The sequence below is a fragment of the Anas platyrhynchos genome, chromosome Z, assembly GCF_047663525.1.
Source record: "Anas platyrhynchos isolate ZD024472 breed Pekin duck chromosome Z, IASCAAS_PekinDuck_T2T, whole genome shotgun sequence".
Taxonomy (NCBI): Eukaryota; Metazoa; Chordata; class Aves; order Anseriformes; family Anatidae; genus Anas; species Anas platyrhynchos.
The window spans coordinates 44,943,356-44,969,005 of record NC_092621.1 but is presented as its reverse complement, the minus strand read 5'-3'; the positions used below and the strand labels follow the sequence as shown (position 1 = coordinate 44,969,005).

Genomic DNA, 25,650 nt, shown 5'->3' with positions numbered 1-25,650 from the left:
CATACTGAAAGGCTAAGAAACACCAGAGTTAAGAGCGTCACTTGCATTCTCTTCACCGTGCTTATGATATCACATTGTCTTTAATTATATGACCATGCTTTGTTTTTCTTTTCTTTTATGCACATTCCTGAGCAGAAGATAACACCTACTTCTCATTCCCTGACAAAATTCATGTCACTGTGAACCAACACCAAAATCTTCAAAGAGAAGGTAGATGGAATTTCTTGAATTTAGAAGGAAAGTGCTAGGCCAGAGTAACAGTATTACTGTCATCCTCACAAAAACCAGCCCTCTTTATAGAAGCTACACATGACATCACTCAAAGGTTCTCCAGCACCCCGTGCTATACAAGACATTCACCCTAGTTTTAATGGCAATCGCTTTGACACAATGCACTCTTCTGAATAACCTCATAAGAAGATGATTTATTAATATGAATTATTTGTTTATATACTATTTCATAAAGCAATCCACTTTATTAATATGAATTTCTGCGGAGACAAATTTCATAGCATAATAATGTTCCTCACTGCATTATATGAGTAGAGACTGATTTCTAATTGTGAGTACTTGCTTTCTAAGGTCTTGAAGAACGTTTTCTGAAACACGGAAAACTTTAATTTATGGACTGCTATGGCATTCAACAAAATATGCTGTTCTGCTGTGTGACTCTGGCGTTGTTATGGAACCAAAGGAAGAGTGATTGCACAACTGAAACAACTGAGCAACACTGTTATGTCTTCTTCCTTTACATTATAATCAAGATCTGGACTATACTGCTGCACAGTCTGCTTATGAGTAAAGTTGAATTACAGAGTGCCGAAGCTCACTTCGGCAAGAGTGCCATAACTGCCCTAGCACTGGTTCTGTCCAACTACAGTGCACAGATGACTTGATGATAAGGCATGAAATTCTGTGACTTCCTACTACTACTTGTAGTTCTCTACCATTGTTCTGTATATCGATAGAGAACTTCTGTCTCGTTCAACTTGTGGAAACTTTCCTGGAGGTAGAGAGTAAGCTTACACATATAATTAAAGAACATAAAAAATGGAGAAAAGATTGCAATTAGAAATGTTTCAAAGACTTAAGTGTCTGAAAAGTAATACAGAAGTGGTCAACCTTGCCACTGGGTATAGATTGGGTATATATTAATGTATAGACTGGGTATACATTAATGCAGCCACATTAAATGATTGGACTGCATCTTTTTTTTTATGATCAGTCCAATGGTATACTTGAAGATACCTTTGGTATTAACAGTGGTTTTATATTTTGTGTATTTTACTTTGATATTAAACATAACCTTTTTTGATAAAAGCTGTCTTCATCTCACCGGATACCTGCTAAGAATAGAAATCACTCTACACATTTTTAAAACAAGGATTAATCTCTTCTGTTTTATTTTAACTGCTTCTATTTCAATGCTTCAAAACTGAATAGGAAAATGAATTACCACTTACCTCATATTTACATGTCTTTTAATGCTTGCCTATTATCAAGTCTGCCTGACACATCCCTTTATAGGTCTGAAGTTTCAGTTGCTTATAATTTTGTCAAACTTTAACCATCTGGAGTGAAATTTCATCCTCAGGCTATTTTAGTCTTCCTCTCCAGATAAAACAGTTCAGAAGGGTTCAATAGTAAATTTAGAGGACACAGTCTTTTTAAGCTTTGATGCCAGTCTTTTTAAGCTTTGATGCCATTTCTTTAAGAGGTTCTAGTGACCTTACACTTTGAAGCAAAGACTTATAGAATCATAGAATCATAGAATATCCTGAGTTGGAAGGGACCCTTAAGGATTATCAAGTCCAACTCTTGACACCGCACAGGTCTACCCAAAAGTTCAGACCATGTGACTAAGCGCACAGTCCAATCTCTTCTTAAATTCAGTCAGGCTCGGTGCAGTGACCACTTCCCTGGGGAGCCTGTTCCAGTGTGCAACCACTCTCTCTGTGAAGAACCCCCTCCTGATATCAAGCCTAAACTTCCCCTGCCTCAGCTTAACCCCGTTCCCACGGGTCCTGTCGCTGGTGTTAATGGAGAAAAGGTCTCCTGCCTCTCGACACCCCCTTATGAGGAAGTTGTAGACTGCGATGAGGTCTCCCCTCAGCCTCCTCTTCTCCAGGCTGAACAGGCTCAGTGCCCTCAGCCGTTCCTCGTACGTCTTCCCCTCCAGGCCTTTCACCATCTTCGTAGCCCTCCTCTGGACACTCTCCAACAGTTTCATGTCCTTTTTATACTGTGGTGCCCAGAACTGCACACAGTACTCGAGGTGAGGCCGCACCAGCGCAGAATAGAGCGGGACAATCACCTCCCTTGACCTACTAGCGATGCTGTGCTTGATGCACCCCAGGACTTGTGGATGGGTGGCCAGGGTAGTCACAATCATAAAACAAAATACAGTTTGCATTTTGTCTTTGTGACAAGTAATTCAATGAAGTCAGAAAGAAAATAGGAGTTAGCAATCACATCGCTGCAGTGCTGCATTATTAACAAACTGGCTTACATTCATATTATTCAATTATTTTATAATATTTAATAATATCCTATTATTATTAAATAATTTCAGTTCCCTAGCTACTTCTGTTGCTCTTCCTTGGCTGGAAGCCCAGAGGGTAGAAAACAACTTTTCCCCATATACAGAAACTGTTATTCTGAAGTTTGTGAAATTTTCTTTGGCTAAACTGAAAAAGCCTTTGAAAAAATGAGTTCACACATGTTCACAAAGGATTTGCTAATTCCCTAAAGACCATATTGTATTCCCATATTCCAGACAGAAGCCAACGTTATTGCTCACAACTGCAGCTATGGGCTGCTGCTGACCAGATCGAATCTGGATACACACTGTGCACTGAGATCAAGGAGGTTTCCTTGCACCATTAACGCACATAGCACGTCTGGGTCAAAGGCAAATAAGAGTGGAGACCCAATGAAGAAGGTCAAGGGATATGACTTTGAGAACACTGGGCATGAAAGCTACCTGAAGCACTAACAAGGCAGATACAAATTTAGAAGACCTTTAATTCCATAACTAAAGATGCTATATGATTAATGCAGTTCTCGTACTGAGCAATTAACCAGCATGTTTTCACCATGAACTGTTTTGAAGCACCACACAGCTACCCATCTCTGATCACACATGTTGATATTATATACAGAACACTAAATATTAAAGTAAGTAATCCTCTTAACCAAAAGCGCAAATCTAGATATTGTGGCTATTTAAGGTGGTATCAGCCTCTTGAAGTCCTTTCCTCCACATTTCTCCTATTGACTTTACCATCTTTGTAGTACAGGGGTCGTGTCAAGACACCTTAGAGCAAACACAAGCTCATTTGGGGATCAGATAAATTGGAAAAAGTATGCTGATTTTTACTTAACTCAGTGAACAAAGTTTTGGCATTCCTCCTTGTCTTACTGATGCAAAAGTTCAATGTAAAGCCCAGAAAGGGAAGTAGAGAAATCCAAGCTTGTACACGCTTTCTGCTAACACTTTGACTCTAGAGCCTAAGCTGTCTCAAACTCATTAAAAATGTTTCCATTTCTTCAGAAGTTACACAAATTCTCACTGTCCACTAAGAATACTGAATATACCACTGCCTAAAATACTGAAATAAACACAGATTCCTTCTATTTATCATGTATAAACATTAAGAACATATATATATGTCAATGGAAAAGATGAAGAATTAAATGTTATATATCAACAGTTCTACCTACAGCTCTTAATCTTTCAACGTCTGTTTAAGACTATCCAGCAGAAAATCATATGTAAGATGTATTTGATTGTTTATTTAAATTACATCCACCTAAATCAAGCAAAAGCTGGAGCTGTGATTCAGCAGGCACGACTTTTGAAATGCTCCCTTGCCAGTTTGCTCTGATCACAATTAAAGATTTTTTTTCCAGTAAAAATGATATTGCTTAACAAACTATCAAGCAGTTTTAAGCTTGAAGGATGCTAAATGGAAGCTAAGCAAATACAAAAACTTTAGGTCAGCAGAGGTGAGAGACTACTACAGCTGAAACGGAAATGTAAAAAGATATTCCACAGCAGGTGACCGAAGTTTGAGACTTAGTAAGTTCAGCAACAATGGGAAGAACTTGTGTACTGTATCATAAAGGGTCATGGCATTTTCAGACATACAGATCTTTTCCCTGACAGAAAACAATTCTGCTTGTAAAACTTAGCGCTCCTTTTAAGATCTTCACGCTTGAGACAAGAGGTACAAAAATATGCTTGGATTTTTATATACATTTTATATAAATATATCTTTATATAAATATTTTTTATATATTTATAATTGTTTTATATACATTTTGTTGGACATCACATGTGTGACACATTAGCACACTTTTTCTTCTCTCATCCGCATTAGACATGATTATAAAACTTGTGAGCTCCTCTTAGTTTCACTCCTCTCTGCTATGTTCTCCAGCTTCAGTATCCCTACTTCATTATGATCTCTTTATCCTTTAAAATACAAAGTTTATTAATTATGGAAACAGTATTTCAGAAAAAATAGGATGTTTTCTCACCAAATAAAGCATTGCACTATGTTACGCATTTTTTTTAACCCAGTCATACTGACACTTCAAGAGCAATACCTCACAGATTCCTTCTTTCAAGATGCTTGTACCTCAAATGAAGATATAGCCTAAAGCTAAATAGATTTTATGTATTAACGAAATATATTGTCAAAATGTGCAGTGCAACTAACTGATTCATAAATTAATCAGCTGCCATATAAATTAACAATTTAAACACAGTCAATCTGAAGTTAAAATGTCTGAGCTTGTAAAGTGATTTTATTTCCTTATCTTTGTTAAGACTTAAAATCCACATCAAGCCCACAAATGTTAACAGTTGTTCACTCGGGCTTACAGGTCAGCAAGCATGGAACAGCTGAAGCCAAACTGCAAAGATAAAAGTTTAACTAAAAGAATTATGTAAATGTTCTAGGGGTTGAAACATCAAATTACACACAGACTGCATGCTCAGGCTCCCAGTTCTAGTTAAAGCAAATAGACAGTTGTATGGCTATTTGTCTGTGCAGACACCAATTTTTGGTGTAACAGGATTATAATGATATTTACATGTGTAAACGGGTGTGCAGGAACATGTTGATGAAGGTATACACACTGAGCCTGGATCCATACATCTGTCTTTACTATTCTCAAGTATAACATAAATTAAGATTTTTTGCAGTGCTGTCTTTTTAACTGTCATTTTACAAGAGCAAATTGTAGCTCTGTCAGACGGGGTGAACACTTCAGACCATAGGCTATTATTACAGCAGATAGAACTACATGAAAATGAAAGCCTGCAAACAATTCAGTTCCCAAGGTGTTCTTGTTTCAATATCAGACTGAACAACATCTTTAACTGCATTAAGAATATCAGCAGCTTGCCCTCCTTTCTATTTATTTATAGTCAGGGAACACTACATTCATTATTTTAAAAAGTTCTTTCAAAGCAGCTACTAAATGAATACTCCCAGAGAAAGGAAAATGGAAGATTTTATTTTTTTAAATCCTTCTCAAAGATTCCAGACTTGTTTTACTTGTCTGTTGATAACTCAACTAAAATAAACAAAAACTACTATTAAGAACATACTGAGCATGTAATCGAAATGAAGGAAAAAAGAAAACTGATTAATGTTTCACATCTGAAGTCATTTCCTTGCACCTGCAGTTCTCATCTAGGAAAAATACTACAAACACCACTGAAAACAAGACTGGTATTCAGAATGTGGGCAATTATTTTCACTGTTTTTACTTTCTTTCTTTCCCACAATTCCTAAAGCTGGGAACCTTTACAATTACTTTGGACAAGGTGAAGGTACAACACTCTGACATTTAAACTTGCCACTCACACCTCTATTTATTTTAAATCTTTTATTCATTTAAACCCCGACAGCATGTTTGTTCAAGAAGGAACTTGAATAATAAACTTTGTACTAACTTGACTTCATTGCTTCTGCATTCAGTTCCTGCTGTGATTGTTTATCTCCCTATACCAGATACCAACATAAATATAATCTTTAATATTTCTTACAGAGAAAGTAAATACATTTGCAGTTGAATCTAGATCTATCTCGTTTGTGTTTTTTACCATAGTGACCGAAAAACAGGATGATGTCAAAATTCAGTCTTGCCCTGCTCTAACACTTGCCGATGCTGTAGATTGACTCTTCCAATTAGCTTCAGTAGGGACTGGATTTGGGCTGCTACGAAACAAGGTAAAGGCACAAAAAGCATTACCAAGGCCTTGTGACCTCTTTATACCTGACTCATGAACAGGCATCTAGGAACATTCAAGGCTCTTGCTAAGAATATTTACTGTACGCAACCAGTATACTTTGGTAGTATTGTACACAGTAAAAGTTACACTTCTTCACCAAATAAATCCCTTCAAATGATGGAAAGCATCTGTTTCTGACCTACATACATAGCTACGCACATATTGCACACATTCAAATAAAAAGTAGCCTAAGAAACCTGAAATAAAAGCTTGAAAAAAAAAAAAAAAGTTTCTATCCAACAGCCCCAGATGAGAAGGTTTCTATCCAACAGCTCCAGATGGTGGTTTCTCAGTGTGGAAGCAGCATATAGTATCTTAGTTTATGAGACTAGACTTAGATAAACTTTATATTGACATTTCTTAGCAGAGTGCTGGGCAGAAGGAGAACTCTCTAGTTGATAGTTAGTTCCATTGCAATGCAACCTAGCTACCATGACTAATAGCATATTGTGCTGGGATGTTTTGCAGCATTTACAGCCTGCTGACACAACTCATCTCATGTCAACCAGGAGACTGATCTAAGAGCAACAAGATAGCTTTTTCTCACAAAAATCCCAGCACCAGAATACAACCAGAATAAAACACTAGGCTGCCTCTGGCTTTTGGCAGTTTCATGATTTCTGTAATTTTCCAAAAGTTTTCAACTGTGTAATAGCTGAAGCTCATATTTATGATTTCAGACACCATAATGGGGACAAGGCTAGTAGAGTCACTAGCATTTTCCACTCTATGCCAAGCACAACTGGTCTGGGTAACATGGTACAGGAAACAGCTGCAGCAGTGGAAACATTAACACCCTCAGCACTGCAAATGTTCCTCCACGGGGCAGAGATATAGCAGTAGAGCTTCTATGCCTACATTTTGTGTGACTTGGCATATGAAAGAATCCACAGGTCAGCGAGTTATTTTTAAAGATACATAGGCACGGATGGCCCCTTCAGAGTGAGAACCAAAATACCAGGCACACTGAGCAAGGAATTACTACCCTAGAAGAGATAGGAATGTCCTAGACTCCATTCACTCAAGATCAGAGACCTCTTTCTCTGTGTTGCAAGGAGACATTTATTTGTAATATTGACTGGTTTCAGAAATTCATTCATGGCGCTCCTGTTCTCTTTTTCCCTGCTCCCCACTCTCATCATATTGCTCTTAGAGTTATGCCAACTATTTGTCACGTTGTGGCTTTTGTTCCAGTCCCATTTTTAGCTGCATTGAATTTAGTGAACTGGTTCACACACCCCACGAATGGTTGTGCTCGCAGCATTACCGAAGCAACAAGCTGCTGTGCTGACTTCATCACCAATGACACGATTCCTACAACTTTGGGTTTGGAGAGCTATTCCTCCTCTCCTTTCTCAAAACAAAACACTGGAAGACAAGACCATCTCTCTTTTAATGCTACAGCATGGGTTACAGGACTCTTTCAGAAAGGCCTGGGGGAGATTAATTTCTATGTAAAACCCCAGATAGGTTTTCTACCTAACTGATGCTACAATATTCGGTTGTATGTCTTGCTCAATCTTTCCTTTTAAAGCTGTTCTACGTTGTATGACATAATTACATACCATTTATGTCAGAGAGAGAACAAGCTAAGTCTGTAGTTCAAGTGATTAATATACGCACCTGGACTTTGAGATGGCAGATTCTGATTCCTAATCCGATGTTATTTTTTTTAAATCTTGCCTTTACCAATCCAGGAAGAAATCCTATTCTAGGAGAATCCTATTCTAGGAGAATAATTGTTCTTAAGAATAGGCTGCCACTGCATGTTGTCACTGTCAGAAAAACTCTATTGAAAGAAAGAAGCAGTGTATCTTAAATATCCCTTGTGGATTTATGCTTTGGTAATAAAAGAAAAGAATACTGTTTTAGAAAGCGTGGGAGAAAGGAGCATGATGAGGAAACCTTTAAAGATGCTGTGACAAGACTGTAATAACAGTGGGTGCAATGCCATACAGTGATGGGGACACAGATTTTGTGGGAAGGATGCAGTCCTCATAAGAACTACTGTGAAAATAAAAGAATTGAATGAAGCTGCATGCAGAGAGGAAGGAAATAAAGTCAGAAAATAACATGCACACGGTTACTATTTATAGAGGTTTTCAGTTACATTCCTACTCTGTGTTTCTTCTCTGTCAGAAACAGAGTTATCTGGTAAAAGACTGAATGATCACAGCCAAAGTCCAGAAGCTAAAAGAGTACAGGAGACAAATACGGGAGAGTAGATGTCCTGTGCTTGAGAACATCAGTACCTATGAACATATGAACATGACCTTCCCAAGTATCAAGCTGATGGTTTAAAAAAAAAAAAGTCAATTACTTATATTATCTGATACTATCAGGGTATCAGATTTATGGATCACCCTGAAAAAAGGTATTGCCTTCTAGTAGGTAGAAATTTCATCAATATTGATAAGCAACAATTTCCTTTGTCTTTCCACCACAACCAGTAACAGTCATTTAGACAGTCAAGCAGAAAATGTAGGTCATTTGTTTTTTCAAAAAGTGAGTAGCAACCCTAAACACAGTACCTGAGAAAGGACAAGCTGTCCATGGAACTTATTGACAAATTTTCGTAAAGATGCAAGATATGAAGCCCCTCCTATTCTCCTTGCCAGAGACCGCAAAAGGAAGTAACCCTGCAAGAAATTAAGCCAGAAACAAATAGGATGACATGAATTTGCTGATATCTAGAAAGAAAAAAGTCTTTGTAATATTAGTAAAGCAATCTCAATAAAAATCAGCTTACAACACTCACCTTCAAATAGTGAACCTGCATGAAGATTTTTTCTGCTTTAAGACCATGCTTGACAATGGAGGCACCAGACTCACTCACTTCTCCTGTGCTCTCCTTGTTAGGCCTAAAATGGTAACAGGCTAATGAAGTCTTGGATAAGTAAGTAAAGAAATAACTCATACACCACATGTTCTTATAGTTGAAGCACTGTGAACGTCATAGTAACTCGTGAGAAGTTCAGCTGGGGTAAAAATGAAGGCCATCACCAAGCTGGTATACTCTCTTCACTGCCAGCATGACATCAGGTTGCATGCCATCCTACAGTGTACAGGGAAAGTATGAACAAAGAAAAAAATATAAAATATGTTTTGAACAAAAGGGAAGGGAAGGAAGGATATTGCAATAATTATTTTCAACTACAGATTCTCTTCTTCTTCCTGAATGTTGGCTTAACAGCTTAAACAGCTATACTTGCAAAAATAAGCTTTTTCATTTGTATGTAATACAGTGCAGAAGAAACCGTGTTCTGGCTTTCATTTTGCTGTTTGGTGTTGAATGAAAAGCTTTGAAATTTTAAAAGAGGAGGCCTTACAAACACACACACACACATTTGGGGTTTTCAAACAAGTATAGAACAAACCTACTTCTTCACTGTCTGATTTTAAAATGCAATATATTGTCTGGTGTGCCAGAAGTTTACGCTAGTAAAGTTTTGAGGGCTCCTAGACTCTTAGAAGCATAAACTAAGATTAAAGAGAAGCTATGAATACATTGCTTCTTCCATCCAGAAAACATGCCAGCTAACAGGGGTTTGAGAATAGATGCCTGTCTTTGCAGCCTACCCCGTGACTGAAAACAACACCTCCAAGTCTTCTTGTGGATTTTGAAGGGCCAGCCTCAGAAACCAAACATATTTTCCCGCAGTTCAATAGAACAGGGGCAACACAGGCCACAGCAGTTCAGGCTTCTTCAAACCACATCGTCCACACACTTCTCATGAGCCAGTTCCAGTGATCAAATTTCTTTCAGGGCCACGTCTGCTTTGAGAAAAACATTCTTCCTTTTTTGTGTCTGTGTAATAGTTTCTTACTGCAGTTTTCCCAGTAATAAGAAAGAGTGCTAAGCCATTTTTTCTCTTCAAGTGCTTTGTTCAGAACCTGTACACATCAAATTCCCTACACACATTAAAGTCACAGATAAAAGTTAACTGGTTGAAATAAAAAAGTAAATGCAGCTTCATTTTTTTCATTGCTCCTAACACAGTCCTTTACAATGCAATATTTTTTGTTTTCTATCAAGGGAGATTTTCTTTCAACATTGAAGGATGGAGACGAATAACTGACATCTTATCCCACGGTAACTCCAGCTCTTCAAGACAATATAACCATTGCAGACCCACTGCAGAGGAGAGGAGATGCACCTATCTGCCATTTGGATCACTCTCCTGAATGTAAGGCCTGCTGGAATTTCATATGCAACTTTTCATTTTTCACTGCATATACAGAAAGACAGCCAAAATGCTTCTTGCTTCTCTCATAATAAATAGTCCAGTGTATAGATTTTGAAAACCAGAGCTTGAGCACAGGCTACAGGATTCACACTAAACTGATGTAACTCCCATCATCAGAGTTATTCTAAATTAAGCAACAGCATCCTGAGGGAAGTGGTCACAGCACCAAACCTGCCAGAGTTCAAGAAGTGTTTGGACAATGCTCTCTGATTTTTGGGTGGTCCTGTATGGAGCCAGGAGCTGGACTTAATGATCCTTGTGGGTCCCATCTAACTTGGGATATTCTACTATTCTGTGATTCTTTCTTTTCTCTTCCAACTTTGTGTCTGTGTAAATCCTAGTAGGTGACTAGAAAGCCATCTCTCTTCTGGATGTTGCAACTCAGGAAATTCCTGTTGCCAAGGATATATATATATATACCCTAGACGATGTCTGCAGAAGTGTGTGAATATTCAGAAAGGCACCCTGTTCTGTAGTGTCAGTACTTCAGCACACTAATTTAAAGCAACACTGAGTATATTTACAACACATTGAAGGTACGGAGACTGAAAGTTTGTTACACTGACCTACAAAACCTGGCATCTAACCTACTAGATTCAGCTAGGCATAATGACTAAGGCAAGCTGATTCAAGCTATTCAATCTGCTACCTGGCAGATTTTTGATACTGGCAGTATTTCTAATGAAGCAAAAGATGCTGCTTTTGCCTGCCAGGCAGAAAACTACATTATACAAAGTAAAATTACAAATCACTTGGATGGTAATTACATGGTCTGATGTGAACATGAAAAGGTATGCAGAGACTATGAGAGACAGTCTAAAAGGCACATTTCCTATCAGATTATTGATAAAATAAAACACCTATAGAGGAGGCACAGAGCATTGTTTCAGGAGGAAAACAGGTAAGGTCACTGACTTGACTCAAGTGGAACTCAGAGACAAATACAGAATTAGATGTCAACACTGGTTTGTCTTCATTAAAGATCTCAAGCTGAAGTTCAGTCACAAGGACCAGGACAAGAAACAATCTCAACACAAGTGTTTGGTGTCACTGAATGGAATGGACTACTCAAGTCTTCCTTGTTTTCAAATAAGATGACAGTGTTGTCATTGATGCTGACCACTAAAATGAGTGCCAAGACATACTTTGCAGGTGCTTTTTTCATTCAGGCTTCCTTCAAACTCTGTGAGAAAACACATGATTTTGTCTGATATTATGTCTTTATGATATGAGCACTACATTTCAATGTCATAATCTATTTCTTCAATACTAAGATATGCTGGTGCAGCCTTTCAGACCTGCTGCCTACTGAAAAGACACTTACCTATTTCTTTCACAACTAGCTTCAGTTTTTTAACAGCTAGCATCCAAGATGCTACTATAACGTATTATCAAATATTCATAATAAGAATAATAATCACCGTCATAAGCTGATGATCATCATAATAAGCTGATGATCAGTTTGCTGAGTGGCTTTCACCTCATGTGAATAGCTATTCATTTCCTTGATCAAGAGTTAATATGATCAACTGTCAAATTTTGAGCAAGGTTTTCCTGCTGTCAGAAGAAAGCACAGAAAATCATACAGCTAGCAGGGAACAAAAGAAACAGGTGAAGAATAAGCTTATGCTAAGGAAGTGTGCTGGCTGGTTTCTGTATTCCTGACAGAATCGGCAGGAAGGGACAGCTATCATTTACTTTAATATCCTTTCATAAAATCACAAGCCTGAACCAGCACAAGCCTCAATACACATTCAAAACCTCATGCAATTCAAATACTCTGAATTTTCTCTCTTATAGACCAATATTGGAAAGCACACATATATTTTCAGGTGAAAAAAAAAAACAGTAAATATGTAAAGAGCAAATATATTCAAGTCCATGCTACAAAAACAGTAAAAATATTTATATCTGAATTGAAAACAGAGGAAAGTCCTTAAATGCAACCACAGGAAACTAACGAAATTAGGCAGGAACTGACAGAATCCCAAACTGGCAATATGATCCTCTCCTAAAGTGCATAGTTGTGGCATACTTTTCAGAAAAGAAATGATTTGTCATTCTTTTGTATTAGGATTGAGAATACCACCACTATGTAAAACGTAAGCAGCATGCTTATTACAGAGACTTTTGACTACTAATTGTGTAAGTCAATTGAAAACTTAAGTTTCAAATTCAAGATCACAGAATCATAGAATAGTTTGGATTGGAAGGGACCTTTAACAATCATCCAGTTCTGCTCCCCTGCTGTGGGCAGGGACACCTTCCACTAGACCACGAAAGCCCCATCCAGCCTGGCTTTGAACACCTCCAAGGATGGGGCATCCACAGCTTCACTGGGCAACCTGTTCCACTGCCTCACCTCATAGCAAAGAATTTCTTCCTAATATCTAATCTAAATTTCCATTTTTTTAGTTAAAAAACATTACTCCTTGCCCTATCACTGTAACCCATGTCAAAGAGTCCCTCCCCATCTCTCCTGTAGGCCCCCTTTGGATAGTGGAAGGCTGCTACAAGGTCACCTCAGAGCCTTCTCTGCTCCAAACTGAACTTCCCCAACTCCCTCAACCTGTTTTCACAGGAGAGGTGCTCCAGCCCTCTGATCATCCTCTTGACCCTCCTCTGGATCTGCTTTAATAAGTCCATGTCCTTCTCATGCTGGGGGTCCCAGAGCTGAATGCAGTGCTCCAGGTGGGGTCTCATGAGAGTGGGTTAGAGGGCAAGAATCACCTTCCTGGACCTCCTAGATAAATAGTTACTTCCTGAATTTCAAACTCATATCTTGACCCTTAGAAAAATAATTTAAAAAATTTACAACACATATACATTTTATTAAAAGTAACAACTACATAATTAACACAAAAGAAGATAAACGTGATTCCATGATGTTGAAAATGGAAAACATACATCCAGATAAGTGTCATATCACAAGAACCAATGTTCATAAAAATAATTTATTTTAAAGCAAATAAAGCAATAAAAAACAGACCGTCCGTCAATAGTTACATTTCTAGCAGCTGTATGGTAGCTAGTGATAAGGCTGACTTTTGAATTTATAGCTATCATCAAATTGCTCACTGACTCTGCTTACAAGTATGATACACAATTCATTAATAAGCATGAATTAGAGCAGATCAATGAAAGGCTACAGTTATGCAAAGTTGGTTACTTGTTTTCAGATGGCATGAGGCCACTGAGTGGAATTTCTGTGTTGCCAAACAGTGTCCAGTGCCCAAATACAAAAGGCTTTTAGGTCTGAATGGAAAAGCAAAAAAGAAGGGAAGACCTTAAAATGAAAGAAATGGCTTCAGTCTTCCAAAAACATGCAGAAGATTATTATAAAAATATGGGGGCCAGTTTGTTTTTCAGTTCCAGTTTGTGAAGAAAAAGACGAAATCTACATAGTGTGAAATGATCAAGATTTAAAATTAGTATTAGTAAACAATTCTTAACTTTTAGCACCAAAACAGCTTTGCTGTGTAAACTTCTCATTCGGAGGTCCCTAAGAACCTGTTGGATAATACCCGCTTATGATTATCTGTATATATTGCCTGTATGTGAGGATAGGAGACTACATAATCTCTTGATTTACCTCTGTGATTTGGTCAATGTATGGCTAAATTGAGTTCAGATTAGTAAATGTGATTTTCCTGGTCAAAGACTGTGGAGAGACAATCAGTGGAGATGTTAGGCAGCCACTCTAGACACTTCAAGATAAAAGACTACAGCAAACTCCCAAGACACCAATCAGAACAGCCCAGATGATTAAATCATTAGCAAAGCAGGAATCCTTTTATGATCTAATATCTTCAGCAACGTGAGAAGAAGCCTTCAGCTTAGCATCTGGTACCGAAAGACCAAAATCTTGTTTAAATAGCATTAGTCATTTCCAAAGAGAAAGCAGATTTATACTGTTTATTATGCATTTTCCTTTGTTTTTTAAAGCTTCATTCACCTTGGCAGTTAGGTGCTACACTCTTGTATGTGCTTGTCTTCAACCACACAATATGAATCTGTTACAGCTTCAAACAGTGAACTTTGTTCAGGAAATGGTCTCTTTTATTTCTTCCCTCCCCCGAATAGAGGCTCTTGTAAACTGCTTAGAGACATTTAATATCAGGCTAAATCCTATCCTTTTGGAAAGCTTTCTATAACAAACAGAAAAGCAATTGCATTATATAGAAGATGAATAACCTACTCAATTTAAGTTGACTTCTCTTTTTTCTTCAGAAGGAAATAAGGAAATGCAGTAATTTAATTAGAAGATTTGGATGTATATCCTCTGAAGGGAGAAAATGTTAGAAAACGGGATTGGGGTGGAGAGGGAGGGGGAGAACATGCAAAAGCGAAGATTACAGTGCTGTAGCTTTACCTTAAAACTTGCAGCTCTTCTTCAGAATTCTGCACCTCATCTCTGAGCCGTCGCCAGCGAAGTAAAGCTTTCAATTCCTGCTGTGCTTTTTCTTCATCATGTGACAGCTGCTTAGTGTACGAAAAACACAGATCATTGATTGCCGTTTCACAAGAGGCAATAATAATTTTCAGAGAGAAACACGTTTTGTTTTCCTTTAATGCGCAGGCAATGCAAGAAATAGTATAAACACCCGTGTTAAAAAATATAGTCACACCTCATGCTCTAAGAGTTAACAGCAGCACTTTGAAAAACAGAAGCCTCACTGGGTGCATCAAATCAATAGTTGGTTAAATATTTCTGTCTGAGGATAGAGCAAGGCATGTTGCTTTCCCTTTAGTGACTGGCTGCAGGTGAACTGAACATACTGTACAGATACCTCGCTTATCGGTTCTGATTGCATCTTTACTTTTCCCAGCCTTGAAAGCAAAGAGTTGCTCTATGTCCTGACTTCACCCTTCTTCCCTACTACTTCTGCCACCCTGGTGAAAGCTCCCTGTTGCATTTTCCCACATTAACACAGCATCAAGAGATGCATGCTTATGAAATAAATGCTAGATTGTCAGCTTACAAATCAACAACTAATTTACACTTTTTGTTACAAAAAAGGACAGGAAATGGGAGAAGCTAAAAGCAGCTCATGTTCTCCTGCATTACACGAGTATTCAGTCACAACTGGAATTATTGTCAGGCAGCAGAGAATTCACCGATAATCCTCCAATTCTAGGATTACACAGCACCAAAACTACTCAATAATTATAAAAAGAAAAAAAAAAAAAAAAGAAAGGTTTTCTGATCTTTTAAATTAACTGTGAATAATCACCCTGCTTTGCTGCTCACTGCTTTCTATTCAGCTATATGGAAGGATGCCTACTACAATGAAAATGCTTTCCAGTGACTCACACAAGTGTAACAGGATTAATACAGGATTAATATGGGCAGCCCACAGTAGAGGAGTGATGCTCAATGCAAGAGCAGAAACGAATTTTTAGGACCAGAATGGAAAAGCGAAGTGTGTTTGGATAGCCTTCACCTCTTTCTCATTGCAGAAGCATGGTAAGTGAGAAGGAATTCTCTTTTGTTCAGTGCTATAAATATGCCTGATACGTAATAAAACGGAGGCTCAGAAGAGCTCGCGATGTCAGATCCCAGTCCCACCTGCTCTTCCACAGATGGAGCTCTGCAAACTCTAACAGCAGTCAGAGCCTAACTGACACCAGCACAAGAAGAAATCACGAACACACGAAATGCTTGAAATAGCAGAGGTATGACAAAAATAAGAGTCGAATCAGAAAACCGCTTTACTAGGTGACATGCAATTTATGAGCTTTTCACTTTAAGAAGGGCAATGATTTCTAAGCCTCTGACAAGATGGTAGCTCTTGCTAGACACTGTAAGACATAAAAAAGTATAAGCGTTGGCACTGTAATTCATTTTGTTTTAAGGCTTGCCATTTGGCTATACACGGGGCAAAAGCAAACCATTTACATCAGGTAACTGAAATATTACGATATTCAGTAAGACGCTGCTGAGTACTCCACTTTCAGGAACACAATGTAAGTGGAGGGAATGCAGAGCACCTGTTTGATAGCTGAACAGTATAATTTAAGTCATGTATTTGTGGGAAAGTAATCATTGACAAGCAGATGTTTCCATTCCTATTTGCACTAACCTTTACCTCTGTAAAGATCAGTGTTCATTGTGGAGAGAAAGAATTAAAAAACAAATTAGCATGCAAATTCCAATATTTTTTTAAAAAACTTAGTCTCATAACACGAGGTTTTATTTATATCTAATATATATATTAGATATATATTAGATATAAATAAATATATATATAATATATTATTATTATATATATTTTAAGTATTATAATATATTATGCATGTTGTATATATAATATATAGTATAATATTATATATATATATATATAATTTTGGTTTCCACATGATTCAGTTGAGAAGTGACACATCATCACCTTACCTGTTGTGCCCTAGCCCAAAATACATCTTCTAAGAAAGTGGCAAATCCTTCACTTATCCACTCTTCAGTCCAATCACGAGCCCCAATGGCCAGTCCAAACCAAGCATGAGCAATTTCATGGCACAGACGTGTTCCACAGAGATGGCGCCCCCCAGGTAATACACTCTGTGACAGGAAGATGATGTGTGGGCTGTACAGTGGGAATGAAGGACAAAATACATTATCGACCTGTTGTAACGCACATTCTATGACCATAATAATATATAGGCTTTATTAGCCTTGTCAGCCTGTTATTACTATATGCATGCTAGGTCATGACAAATGGTTTATAGTTCAGGCATTTTTAGGAGTCGGGTTGTGCTTTATCATATGTTGGCAGATAATTAAATTAAAATTTTGCCAAGCACTTGTTTTGTATTCAACTGTCAAACAGCTATTGCCTTTAGAAAGTAACTTAAACCAAAGTTTTATATTTTTCAAATTACAAGACTGATTTATTTCAACAGAAGCATTTATACATAAGCCACAATAATAAAAGATGAGCAGGTGTGAATATGGGTAGTACGTATTTATCAGTTAAATGATCAAAGCTGGAAATAAATAAAGCAGAAACATTTTATAAAGAAAAAAAATCACTACCCAGAAGAACAAGAGCCATGTATAGTAGAGCTCATGTGCTCATTACAAATTAAAACAAGTTTAAAAGATACCAACTCATGATAAGGGGTGATGGTTTGCACAAATGCAGTGGAAGGAGAGCACCCTTCACAGAAGTGAAAAGAAGGCTTAGATACCCACTAAATGTCTCATTTTCACTACAGGAGAAAACAACACAATCTGTATCAACTCTGCTTTGCAGTCAAGTACTAAAAGAAGAAATCTGGGACAAAAAACCTGCTATGCATACTTGCCCTGCTATGGAAAACACACTGAACTGCAAGTTTCTGCAGTTCCCAGCTCTTGTTCTGCTGTAAGGCAGTTTCTGTTATGCTTACAGATGTTGTAGATGTTAATGTCTTAAAAGTTACATAATTTTACGCCTGGGAAAAAAAAGAGTAGGAGAACTAAGACCTCTATGACTAACATAGGAGGGATTAAAGGGGCATGGTGCCACTAATGGGACCTGCAAGGACACAAACCACCAACACCATCTGCAGAGTATTCCTGCACTAACCCTAGGCATCCATAATCTCCTTTTCGACTGTTTTCTCAGTTCCAGCCAGTTAGAAAGGAAATAAAGAACAATGGTAATACCTTCAAGACCACAGGTCTTTAAAATTAAGTCTAGCTTTCCGAGCGTGGGAGGGGAGCGCATGGCCTTAAGACATTTCCAAGAGTCAAATATTATTCGTGAGCGTTCCATAGAGCATCCCCACCCACCCTACCCTTCCGCTGGAAATGTTGTAACACCCACAGTTTTCTTGCAACTGTTTGAGTATCTGGAACTGAGAACGTAAAATATGACACACACTTAAGTAGAAAAACATACTCAGTAACCATCTCCTTGTAGAATAATAATAGTAATAGTAATAGTAAATATAATCCAGCAAAACAAGTTGATTTCTTACATTATTTCTTGCAATGCCAAATGATTGAAATGTAAGTACCAATAGAGGAATCAAGTCACAAAGAACACATCAAGAAAAAAAATGCAGTTCTAGAAATCTTAGCCAAAAGCAATTCCAATTGAGAGAAGTGAAGGAGAGAGAAGGGAAGAGTGAGCACAGAAGCTGCAGAACATGATGAGCCTTTTATTACAAACCCCTACTGAGAAGAATAACTGCAGCTTTGGGGGCACCACTTTGGTCAGTGGTAAGTAAATGACCCCTAACTGTGGCATGTGTACAGTGCTACAAAGAAAAAATGCAGAAATGGACCAAGTAAATAACATTCCAGACATACTGCTGGTTGTGCTTTGGCCATTTATTTCAGCAAAATACAAGTAATTTCATGCCTTATAAACAAGCTCAAGACTACTGTAGGTATACATATAATAAAAGTAAAGATTCTAGTTCCTTCTCTTTCCAATTAAATAATAGAAATGCCACAATTAGAAAATCTCCTTTACAAAAGGATTAAAAACTTTAGAGAGAAAAAGGAACATGGGTTAAATTTTGGGCAAGGAATATGAATACAACTTTCTACAAGGTCAAAAATAAGATTATGTGCAGCAGTGGGATTTCATTTTAGAGTCTCAGTACAGCCAACAACTTCCTTTCCTGAGAACACCTTAAATAATCCCTTTATTCTGTTTTCCCTTAACAAACAACTAAACGTCCAACTCAGAGCTTCATACAGCAGCAGATACCACTACAGAGCAGTGCAAAGTTCCCATTTATGTTAAGAATAATTTTCTCAAAGACTGAACATGCTTTTATACTATGTCCAGCACCTACTACTTTGGGGAGAAATTTGATTCTATGTATTATGTTAAAATACAGATTCTCTGTTTCCAATACATGTTTGAATTCCAGAAGCTCTGCTCCACCTTTACTCATCTCACCTAAATCCCTAAGTCAATTTTTTTAACAAGTGGGATGTACAACATCATTCATTGTTACTATTAGTGGTGTTGCTCAAAAATTCAGTAATTCAAGAAAGTGGCCATGTGAAAATTAAGATAATTTGGATGATGATTAAATTGCAATAATTATACATATATATATATATATTATACATATAATGAAATATATATACATATATATTTTTAAACCAGAATAGGAATTTGAACCTCATACCATCCATCTGATTTACTAGAAATGAATTATAATGCTTGGTATCTGTTGCTTTCACTGGAATTAAAAAGGAAATAAATCTGTTCATGCACTAGGAAGGGACAAAGGTGATTCAGCTCCACAATTATATCAAGACCTGACAAGGTATGCCCAGCCTTTATATGACTCGAGCTGGTGTCTTTTCAAGTCTGGCCCAAGTTTCTAAAGCAGGTCAGAACAGGTTAGCTCGATGCAGTAAGGAAGGTGGGAAACCTCTCCCAGTTTAAAAAAAAAAAAAAAAAAAAAAAAAAGGAAAGAAAGAAAGAAAGAAAAAGAAAAACCCCACCAGTCCTTCCCAGGAAGCTGGAGAATTTCCCAATGGCTCTTGCAGAAAAATAGAAGTTAATGACTTGTTTTCAACAAGTACACACTTGGTTATACTTTTAAAGCAAAAGGTTATTATTCTGACCAGAATTACACCCTTATAACTTAGATCTTTGTACAGAAAGAAGGAACAAGCTCTTTATCCAAGTAAAACTACAGTTAAGGGAAATATCAACTCTGTAACTATGGTATGAAGGGAAGCATATGAAGGAAAATATGAACTCCAAAGGGAAAGAATTTTTTGGTGTGAAAGGCCAAGGGGTCCTTGTGTTCTAATCATCTGAATCCACTCAAGTAGATGTTCTTAATAAATGTTCTCTGTAACAAATAAAAGGTTTCCAATGAGTCCTAGAGCTCTGAGCAGTAATATGACCAGTTTAGAAGCCAAGTTTCTGAAAGCAATTTTGCAAAACTTCTTCTCCAGGCTTATGACTTGATGCAGGTGCTGCTTTGCACAGAGGCTGCAGCAGTGTGCTATTTTTGGCTTCTCGCACATAATCAGACAAGAGACACATAGCATAAGCTCAAGCCAAATGTACGTGCAAGAACTTAAGTACACATTTAAGCAAGGAACATGAAGCACATTTCTAACAGGCTTGTTCCACTCCTTTTGAAGGAGAACTTTTTCCCCCTAAGCATACATGGATTTGCAGATACGTTTCCTTATGTACTTTCTGAAACAACAGAGCTGAGACACAAATTATGCTTCTGGAGTCAAAAGCAGCACCCCAAACCACTATTACAGAAGTAAATTATAACATAAAATACTTTTCATGTCTTGATAACACTCCACGTGTTGTTTATGTTTTCCTATTCATAAAAAGGAAGTCAGATAGTAAATGGGTTGAAAAGTTATTTTACTTCTAGAAAATTCCCATGTAAAAAGGAGCAGGGAAAATACCTCAAAAATATGTTCATAGGAACATGCTAACATTGAGACATACATTTCAGGATTACTGAAATTCAGAAAGTTAGACAAGAAAATGACAGCTCTTTATAAACATCTTATGCAAACTCTCAACAGTTGCCTTCAACCTACATTACTGAAGTGATACAGAGAACAATATTATCATATTGCCTCCAATATCTACATCAGACTTTGAATGTTAGCTTACTTTATCTTTGAGGACACTTGTGTCATTGGAATGCAGACACAAGAACGTGCCACATCCAATTACTTACCTCTGTAATCTCCAGCAATCTGGTATATGTTACATTTCAGTACTGAGAGAACTAAAGAGATGAACAGCCCTTTTTGATCTCCCAAGTTTACTGTATGCCAGAAGCTGAAACATACATACAATGAAGTTGTAGAGACAAGAATCTTGTAGTTATAAAACTCAAAATTGCACCAGAAATATTGGAAACTTTGTAATGACATTTTCCCTCCCTATAATCATACTGGGAAACAAACCACCACGTGAATGGAAGTGACAGATGACAGTCACTCCAGAGCAGATGAACGACTTCTTGTTCCATAAATCCTGCAGTAATATAGCGTTCTTGTAGGCAACAGGGAGCTCTCATGTGTTGTAAGGAGGAAGATATCAGACAATCTCTAAGTACAGAGAATCTAGCCTCTAACTGATCAGAAAACTGGGCAGCAGCTGCTCCATGAATTGTCAATTAATTTAGTTTTGCTTATTTTGTTATACCAAACCAGATTAGTCAGAATGTGTATAAACAAGGGTGGATCCCTTCCAGGTGAGACTTCTTTTTTTACTATTTGGGAGCAAGACTGGTACTTGGCATAACACTGAAAAAATAATACAGTGAAAGGAAAAAGATAACATCAACCTAAACTCAATCAGTTGCTACACACACATACTACTACTACTACTACTACTACTACTACTACTACTACTAATAATAATAATAATAATAATAATAATAATAATAATAATCTGGGTTTGTAACAACTCTTGATACTTCTCATATTTGCATGCTAAATTATGCTAAATGAACAGCCTTGAAGTAAAAACTTACATAGTAACACAGTACTGATCCCACATGACTGTGACATACACCACATTTCACAACTTTTATTTTAATTAAAATATCTTTGGAATTACAAATCTACTGTGGATTTGACTTGCTGATTTTTATTCACAGAGGAAATTTTATAAGTTTTCCTCAGAAATCAGAATAGCTCTGGAATTTCATGACTGACAAAAATGAAATAAAACACACTGAAAACCTTGCCAAGCATTGACAAATGCTGCTTTCTTATGCCAGGACCTCCTCATTTTGCAATTGCAAAAGGACCAATCATCCTGACCTGAACAAAAAGGGACACAGGATTTAAATGCTTCAAAAAATAAACAGAAAATTCCATGCACCCACAGGTAACACTAATCTGCCAACATAAAGGTAAACTGTATCAACCCATCTGATAATAATTTATTCTCTTAACTTTTTGTTCACAAATGAATAGATATGTATTATCCTGTCATGCAGCAGCAAGCATTTCCAATCACAACTTGCTTGAAACGTTATGTGAGTAAAAGGTCACAGTATTAAAAATGAATCTCCACTATTGTGATTTTTTTTTTTTAAATAATGAAGATGTAAAAAAAGTCAAGAAACAAACCAACCTGTAAAAATGTATTTTTTCATTTAAAATTAGATCAAAAATAACTAACCATATGCAGTGTGATACCACACATTAGTGTCTTTGAAGACCATAGGACAGTCGATCTAAAAGGGGGGTTCTCATTTCATATTTCTACCCTAGGGAACTTCAAGTAGAAAATGCAGAGCTGTACCTACTCAACCAAGATGTTTATTCAGCTGGCTTACACAGTGCACATCAAGCAGACAAGAAATACATTTAGAGAATTTAATTTTTACTTCAGTCTTGCAAAAAATGGCCCTTACTCTTTTCTATTTTTTTCTAAACTATGCTCTGTTCTGAACTTCTAGCATTCTTCTGGTGCTCAGCTCCAGAACTGTCCTCTATAATCCAACCAAAATATATAGTATTAAAATGATAGAGTGAAAATATTGCTTCCAACAGAAGGGTTAAAGGAATTTCCCTAGATAGAGCTCTTGAGATCAGAACACACCACAAAATAAACAATTCAGTAATAATGCAACTAATTTACTTAAATAATGCTGTCTCATTATCTGTCTAATCCACGGAGCACACACATTGACATCGCTAAGACAAAAACTTTAATTGTGATTTTACAAAAATTCGTAAGACAAAACAACTTATACGTGATTGATACCATGCAGTCATAGCTTATTAATAAATCCTATCTGCTTCACGTGTCCTGACCTCGGACTTTCTCCCTAGAGGGAAAGAAAGAACATATTTTACATGTAGGTGTCTGTCTGATAAATGCCTCTGAACCAAGCAGTGCCGGTGCACTAACCTGAGTTTGTAACAAGCTCATCAGGAACTGGAGCTGACAAGATCAACCATCAGTCCACCCAAGTAAGAAACACAGAGTTAATGAGTTATTCTCCATTGGACCTCTGATACTCCCCAGGATGCCTAACAGCAGCTCTAGTTCACATCATTTCATCTTACACATCCTTCAGATATGAAGAACTTGCAGTGCTTGTTTGGAGCTCTTTAGATTTCACTTCCTGATTTCTTACATAAGCCCAACAATATCTATACATTTAGACTTTTCTACTCCCAGGATTTGCGGCATGAAGCAGATTGCCTGCTGTTGTACGGAAGCAAAAACAAACATAGAAAATTATAGGGGAAAACAGAAGGAATTACAGTTTCAAAACCTTCTACTGCCCATCAAGACTTTTCATTCTGATTTGTTTGAAACCTCCTTCTCACAAAAAAAAAAAAAAAAAAAAAAAAAAAAAAAAAAAACTCTTATAAAATTCAGTAGCACTATATTTCCATGGCTACAATCTTGTTAGAAAATCTTACAAGCTAGAACTCTCTAGAACATCTTGAGGACTAAAGCTTTTCATGTTTCATATCACATAATAAATTTTTCATATTTAACTGATTTATTGATAGGAGTAAGTGCAAGCTCAATTTTCAACATTCACACCACGCATACAATTACTTTTCAAAAAGTATTGACATTATTAAAATTGAAAAATAATTCGTGAACTAGTGTTACCGATTCCCAAATTCCTTACGAAGTTATTCATAATACAAAATGATATTGTTTTATGTTTCCAAATGATAAATCATATAAGCTGTACAACTCAACTAGCTTTTCCCCCTTCCCCCCCTTAATAAACATAGATTGGAAACCAATGTAGATTATCCCAATTAAAGAGCAAAGAAATACGAATAAAGAAAATAACTATACATGTATTTTGATATTTTTTTTTTTTTCAGTGAAAAGTACTTTTGGATATGGAATTTTTTCATGGAACTATCATTTTTTATCCAGATTTCATGTGAAACTGTTCCACATTGTAATTCATAATTTTAATTGATCATTTTATTTAAATAGGAGGCTAATAGAAACAGACATAGGTACTCTCACCTTTCTTTTTATAAATTCCTTTTTTATTCTTTTTTTTTTTTTTCATGTGTGTGTGATAATAATTATTTTTGGTTTCTAAAGACTAAAAGAGAAGCTCTTGTTTTATACCAGCAATGCACATAGAATTTTTTTCAGAGTCTTTTCCAACTGCTCTTTATATTATCACAACAGTCACAAACAACATTTCTCAGTTCCAGTCTAAACAATGACATTTGTCATAGGTGGATGTTATTATGTGATCATGGATGGATTTCATTACTTGTAGTTTTGCATCATTGCTATTAGTGGAAGACCTGGATTTCCTTCTGCTACATTGTGAAGCTTCCGGCAGATACTAACAGAGCTGAGAGCCAAAACACAAATCAGCTACAATGATAAATAGACAGACAGAAAGGGCAAAATTTATCTGCTTCTCCATATTCAGATAAAATTCACTCAAGGTAAGATCCAGTATATTAAAAGTCTCAAAAGATGACTTGGACAAGACAAAGTAAAATAAAGAAGGTGTCATTTTTTCTTCATTTAATATACAGAGGATAGCTTTTATCTACCTACACAAGAACAAATAAACACAAGAAACAAAGCACCAAACAAACAGCAACAACAGAAGTGATTACTTGTTCTTTGAATTTTTAAAGATTCCTTTTCGCAGTGTAATGCTATTATCTATTCTAAGAGCATCTGTATCACTGTTCTAAAAGCAGCAAGGAAATGAAGTCTGCTTGAAGGCTGAAGTGCTTCTTATTAAATCTTTACAAACTACAGTCAGACTAGTATCCCAAAACAAAATAAACCTGAGGAACGTTTTTGCTTTTTAGAGTTTTCTATTACAAATATTTCACCTGAAGACTGAGAAAACTCTGGCTATATCCCTGAATCATCCAGGAAATCCCTAAAATCACAGGAGCAGACAGAGCAACAAATACCTGATATTTCTAAGGCAAATAAATAAAAACATAAAGTTCAGAGTTTTTTAAAAATGATCAGAATGTCTTCTCATGCAATAAAAGAGGCACGGGTCCAATTCTTCAAAATTTTCAGTTCATATCTCTTGCTGCTTGTGCCAACAACACATATGGGAGCAAACAGTGAGGTGAAGATAGTTATCTGCATGTGACAGAATTTTTGCCAA

The 25,650-nt window shown here is 36.8% G+C and overlaps 1 protein-coding gene across 11 annotated transcripts in view; it reads right to left on the bottom strand.

Annotated features, from left to right (window-relative positions):
* AOPEP (aminopeptidase O (putative)) overlaps positions 1-25,650 on the bottom strand; it is a 200,532-nt gene that overhangs the window by 102,413 nt on the left and 72,469 nt on the right. For 6 of the 11 annotated variants that reach the window (XR_011805683.1, XM_038170281.2, XM_072030776.1 and 3 more), the window contains 4 exons: positions 16,949-17,138; positions 14,927-15,036; positions 9,066-9,168; positions 8,839-8,946 (listed from right to left, as the gene is read on the bottom strand). Coding sequence is in view for 9 of the 11 variants with exons in the window: in XM_038170281.2 (XP_038026209.1) it covers positions 8,839-8,946; positions 9,066-9,168; positions 14,927-15,036; positions 16,949-17,138 (511 nt within the window). In the remaining 2 variants the exon portion in view is untranslated. The other 5 variants (XM_038170286.1, XM_038170290.1, XM_038170284.1 and 2 more) reach the window with 4 other exon arrangements.